General features: G+C 35.6%; 1 protein-coding gene across 1 annotated transcript; it reads right to left on the bottom strand.

Annotated features, from left to right (window-relative positions):
• Positions 1-636: 636 nt before the first annotated feature.
• Positions 637-5,690, bottom strand: LOC130027633 (hyaluronidase PH-20-like). Its single transcript, XM_056118485.1, has 3 exons — positions 4,734-5,690; positions 3,567-3,656; positions 637-939 (listed from the first exon to the last, which is right to left on the bottom strand). The coding sequence occupies exons 1-3, from the start codon at positions 5,688-5,690 to the stop codon at positions 637-639; spliced, it is 1,350 nt and encodes a 449-aa protein (XP_055974460.1).
• Between the last annotated feature and the right edge of the window lie 593 nt (positions 5,691-6,283).

Consider the following 6,283-nt stretch of genomic DNA (forward strand, 5'->3'; position numbering starts at 1 on the left):
ATTTAGATAGTAAAATGAATTAGTAGAACGGGCCCAGAGATTTATTACATAGGTTTAGCACTTGCCTTGCGTGCAGTCAACTTGGGTCTAAATCCCAGTACTACCAATGGCTCCCCAGAAACACACACAGGAATGTTCTCTGATCACAGAGCCAGGAGTAAACCCTGACGAACTTCAGTTGTGCCTCCTCGAAAACAATTAGTGTTGAAAACATAATTATTTGAATTTATGATTTCATTTATCATAAATATATTTAGTATAAATTAATCATAATTTTTCAAGACTCATTTATCATAAATCATTTCATTTATGATTCATTCATACACACATGATTTCATTTATATTGCATTCACTGAATAAATGATTGCTAGTGTTTTACTGGTTAACACTCTGAAGCCCTTATTGGAGGCTGTTGGAGATGACTTCTACTGAATATTCACTCTAAGGAAACCAAAGACACCTTACTTAGAAAAAAAATATATAAGTCAACATTGCAGATAGTACGTAAAATGAGATATTGCTAAAAAGTCAGAAGTTGTCTTTTTTCCCAATAAGTATAGGATCTTAGTCAAATGAGTCTAGAGAGGATGATGTGCAAACATTAGGATTATATACATTAACGTAGTTACTGTTTAGCTAAAAATTTGTCTGATTACAATCCATATTGGAATAACAGCTGCACTCAAATTTTGTAGCAAATTCTTCCACATTTAGGTTTGTGAAATTCTCATTCACTTTGGACTCTTTAATGTCCCCATTTACAATCCTAAATGTTTCTTCTTTCAGGTGAAGATAGTCAGTTGAGTTCCAATGTTTCCTTTTACATATTCCTTGCCCTTTACAGAGCACTTGGCTACACCTTTCGGCTGCTTGGGTAACATTCAGTAAGTAAGGATTTAGGACTTTGTTCAGGTAATTGGTTAGATTGTTGCATGAATCCTGTAAATAAAAAGTTAAGAGTATAAGAGGACAAGGTAACATATATAAGAATGGATTCACTATGTGAAGCATTTTCTATACAAGACAACAAAAAGAGGGTCTGAGCAACAGTACAACTGGTAGGGCATTTGCCTTGCAGGCAGCTGACCCGATTCAATATACAGCATCCTATATCGTCCCCTGAACACTTCTTGGTATAATTCCAGAGTTTTGAGTCAGGAGTAACTCTTGAGCATCACTGAGTATGACAGAAAAAACAAAATAAATGAATCATTTTTTAAAAAAAAATAACAACAAAAAGAGCAACAACAAATGAAATTCAGCAAGGGAGAAAATACTTTTTCCTTTCATTCTTACCAATAAAATTATTTTAAAGGTTTTCAAGAGCAATTTTAAGCAATTTAACTGCCATTTCAAACCACTGAATAATTACATGATTGAGGTTCAATATATTTTAATCTTGGTTGATCTAACGATTGATTTATGATGCCTGAATCGGAGTGAGAAAAAGTTGGCTTCATCTACAGGAGAGAGAGTACAGCAGGTATGGTGCTTGCCTTGTTCCCAACTGATAGATATTTGATGCCCTGTACTGTACATGAACCCAAGCACTGCCTGACCATGTTTCAGAAAACATGAGTGATGCTTTCAACTATTTATTAAATAGTTATATATTTTAGTTGGTTATATGACATATAAAATATTCTGCAAAGTGTTTAACAGAATCACGTTCTTTCAGTGATTTTTTTCCTTTATTTCTTTAGGCACTGTTCACACCTGAGAAATATAAGTATGCAAAGTAGTGGAAAGTATTGAAATTATCTTTCTAAGATTGCAAAATGAGGAACCAAGAAGTAGTATAGAATTTAAGAAACTGCCTTAAATAAAGTCAAACCCACTTCTATCCATGGCAACACCTATAGTCTCAAGTATCATCAAGAATGAATCTTGGGGCTGGAGCAATAGCACAGCGGGTAGGGCGTTTGCCTTGCATGCAGCCAACATGGCCAACACAGGTTCGATTTCCAGCATCCCATATGGTCCCCCGAGCACCGCCAGGAGCAATTCCTGAGTGCATGAACCAGGAGTAACCCCTGAGCATCGCCGGGTGTGACCCAAAAAGCAAAAAAAATAAAAAAGAATGAATCTTGAGAACAGAGTCAGAAAGAACCTCTCAGCATAGTTAAGAGTAACCCCAAAACAAACAGAGGCAAAGTTTCACATTGAAGCTTACCTAATATTTCTATCATTTAAAAAGTGGTATTTTGACTATTTTATCTATGGACACAAAAGACCAAAAAGTTCTTTACATCTTACATGATCAATTTTGTTCTTTACATTTCCTGAAAAAAGATCCTGGCTCTTGATACCATAAGACTTTCTCCATGACACATACATCACCATTATGTCCACTTCTATCAATAAAGGAAAATTTCACCTCCAAAAAATCTGTGTCCCCTATGACAACAGTATATTCGCAGTGAGTCTAAAGTTTCAACTAATTCTAATACATAGGAAAAATAGATTTCTAGTCGTGTCCCCAGGTATGTTTTTAACATTTTCAATGATTTTGAAAACTAATTACCCTTGTATTATTCTTTCAGGTCTAATTAAAATTAAAATAAACCCTTTATGTTCCAAAAACACTTATAAAAACAACATTTCAATTTACATTATATTTTTGTACTTTTGCATTTTTTAAAAGTTTTGGGTCACCTGGCAATGCTCAGGGGTTACTCCTGTCTCTGAATGTAGGAATTAGACCTGCACTGCTGGGGAAACCATATGGGATACCAGGTTTCAAACCAGGGTTGGCCATGTACAAGGCAAAAGTTTTACTACATGCTTTACTACATATTTATCCCAAACATTATGTTTTTGTTATGTTACAGAATTCTTTTACTCTTGGGCTAGAGAGGTAGTACTCTCTATAATATGCTTGTCTTACATGCTGATGACTCTTCAATTCTTGATACACAAATGGACCTTTGAGCCATTGGGAGTGATCCCTCCACGCATACTGAGTACGTACACTGTGTGTGACAAAAGGGGGTCAAAAAAACCAGAAGTCTATCACTCTTGGATTTTCTAATGAATTTTAAAAAACAAAGTAATTTGAGGCTAAAAGTTGTACAAAGAAACAACTAAGGCTCAATTTTACCCAAGAACATTGTTTGATGACCTTTACAATAACTTTGTTCAATGACTATATGCATGCTCACTTAAGAATAATATAATACTATATCATAAACTAACAAGTGCATGTCATCCTGTGTCTTGTAGAGTAGAAACAGAAGACTAGAAACAGAAGATTTCATTTAAAATTACTCAACAGAATGCAAGATTTTTGAGATGGTAGTAATGATTTTGCTGCCCAGTAGGAATCAAGTCTGGGAAATATCAGTTCCAAAATAAAGTCCAGAATCAAATTATTTACTTCCAGACTCGAAGGAAAGAAAATACATCCTGCCTCTAATAGAAATAAATAAATGCTAGATTATCGGATTCCATAAAACACATTGAACAGCTCTGATGTGTGAGGATCAACGCAACATTTTTATTCCTTAGAATCAAAGAAAACATTAAAATTGAGAATAGTTGTGCCCATTGCCTACAGTTAGACTTACCTCACTTACACTGTAATTGACGCTTCCCCATAGTATAATTCCAGAGGCTCCTAGAGCAATACTCTCACCAATAGTATTCACAAGATCAAACTGTCAAATATGATAGAAAAGTGTTAAATCAATTGGAACAAAACTAAAATTTTACACGTAGTACAGCAAACCAAAATTAAACAGCATACTCTACAAATACAATTTAAATCTTTTCTTCTAACTTGATTTTATCTTTTAAAAGATACTGACTTCATAAAACAAAAATCTTTTCATGATGTTCATTGATCTATTGTCAAAAAAAGAAGAAACAGAGATAGATTGCACAGTGAATAGGTAAGGCACTTGTTTGGCGAGATCGGACATACCTTAGATCTCTGTACCTCATATCTAGATCTCTGTACCTCATACCCCTGAGCATTTTTAGGCTGTCTGTGGCAAGATAATTGGAAGAAAGGACAAAAACTATGAAAGAATAAAAAAGGGAGGTAAGAAAGGAAGGAAGGAAGGAAGGAAGGAAGGAAGGAAGGAAGGAAGGAAGGGAGGGAGGGAGGGAGGGAGGGAAAGAAGGAAGGAAGGGAGGAGGGAGGGAGGGAGTGAGGGAAGGGAGGAGGGAGGGAGGGAGTGAGGGAAGGAAGGAAGGGAGGAAGGGAGGAAGGGAGGGAGGAAAGGAGGAAGGGAGGGAGGGAGGGAGAGAGGGAAGACCACCTATAAAAAAGAGGAATTCAAAACTAAAATAAATTTCAGCATTATGATAGCACAGCGGTAGGGCGTTCGCCTTACAAGCGGCCAACATGGCCGACCCGAGTTCGATTCCTCCGCCCCTCTCGGAGAGCCCGGCAAGCTACCAAGAGTATTTGATATGCCAAACACAGTAACAACAAAGTCTCCAATGGAGACGTTACTGGGCCCACTGGAGCAAATAGAGGATCAACGGGAGGGCCTTTACCTTTACCTTTACCTTTTATCAACAATACCTCATTCTCGTTGGAAGCTTCATAGGATTGAATTAGAATTCAAATATATTCTAATTTTACACTCCTATCATTATGTGGTGAACTGGTTCCACCTCAAGTGTACTAAAATGTAACTTTTATTCACTACATAAATGATGTTCAATTCTACTGAATAACAGCCTGAATACAAAGCCATGGCCCTTTATTTGCTTGATTTTCTTACCTCAGAAAGAAAATCTCCAGGAGCATCTGTAAAATCTGGACGGACATACACAAAAACCGGAAGTGGATTTTCAACACCTCGCTTTGTAGATACCCGAATGGCTTCCTGGACCCGATTTCTGGCAAAGAGCGCCGCCCGTGTATTTGAACTTAAGTTTTTAGTCAAGTAAATGGATGGGTAAAGAGCAGTGCTTTCATTCCACAACCAGTCGAGTCGATCATTTCTTGCTTTCTCTATGTCAAAGCAACTTCCATTATATTCTCTTTTCGTATACCGATGATTGTAACAATCAGGGAAAAGGTAAAAACCCCAATAGTTCTTTGGTCTTAAGAATTTGCCCACTTTTAATGTTTCTAGCATAAAATCCATTGCTGCCTTTTCAAATTCTGTTTTCGCTGTCCTATTAATCGCAAGGTCATCAAGACTTTTATTATTTTTCCTAACCACCTCAATAGATTTGTTCCTGTAAATATGTTTTGAACCCCAATTTCTATCCCAGAGGGGTCTCCAGTCCTCCCAGTCAATAACAGCCAAGCCTACAGAATCGTTTTTTATATATTTTTCAATGTTTTTACTGGCTTCTTCCAAGTGAACTGTTAGATTTCCACACTGGGGAATACCTCCGTTCACATCTTCATTAGTTCTCCTATTTATGTGAGGATATAGACCAAGTCTATCCACATAAAACAATGTAACATTTTGTCCAGTGGTATTTTTGGTAGGATATCCTACAAATGAGTAGATGCTCAGATTTATTGTCACATTATATGCCTTAGGACATTTTTCAGTTGGAACATTCCATGCAAGGATGTAAGTAGTGTTTGGAATAATAGGCGATGCAGAATAAGTCATCGTCAAGTAAATTGGAAACATAAGGAAGGTGAGCATTGCCAGAAATAATCTGTTGAACCCAACAGAGCTGCAATGGATGATGCATTTGACCTCTAGTAGTTTCATGACGAAACATAATAATAAAAAATGTGACCTATTTTGTGATTAATTATTTGATATATTCGATATTTGATGTGAGATAGTAACAGAAAAAGATGATGATAACTGTGGTTCAATTTATTATATTTCTTCTTTTCTCATATTTCAGTGATGTTTTTCAAATATATCTAGAAAAAATACGTATTAAGCCTTCTTATATGTATTATACATTGTAAATCTTATCATACTTTGAAGATCAATAATTATGACTTTGATGAAACATTTGTAGATTAAATGCTCTTCTGATGTTCATTTATACACAGTATGTACTGTAACTCTAAAATAATTCAAGTCATTTTCTATATGAACATTTGTCTTTATACAGTTAGATTTATATCCACAGAGAAGATATTACTAATTAAGGCCTAGAATGATTATTAAATGTCTTTTTAACATATGTTAAGTAATCAAAATAATATTCGTATCTGTCTGATGGCTACTGAATGTAGTATCCAGAATTAAATTAACTACTAAGATCACTAATTTTTAACACCAGCAGATTGCACATTGCTTCCTCAATATAAGGTGAAAATTGAGTTCCTCAAACTATGTAATAATTT

Source organism: Sorex fumeus, unplaced genomic scaffold (assembly GCF_029834395.1).
Source record: "Sorex fumeus unplaced genomic scaffold, SorFum_2.1 ptg000037l, whole genome shotgun sequence".
NCBI classification, from domain to species: domain Eukaryota; kingdom Metazoa; phylum Chordata; class Mammalia; order Eulipotyphla; family Soricidae; genus Sorex; species Sorex fumeus.

Bases quoted from the DNA above. Each gene is read 5' to 3' on its own strand.
- LOC130027633 (XM_056118485.1), bottom strand. From the start codon at position 5,690: ATGAAACTACTAGAGGTCAAATGCATCATCCATTGCAGCTCTGTTGGG. The intron at 3,657-4,733 runs GTAAGAAAATCA...CATATTTGACAG, and splicing joins CTGGAGATTTTCTTTCTGAG to TTTGATCTTGTGAATACTAT. The intron at 940-3,566 runs GTAAGTCTAACT...TTTTATTTACAG, and splicing joins TCAATTACAGTGTAAGTGAG to GATTCATGCAACAATCTAAC.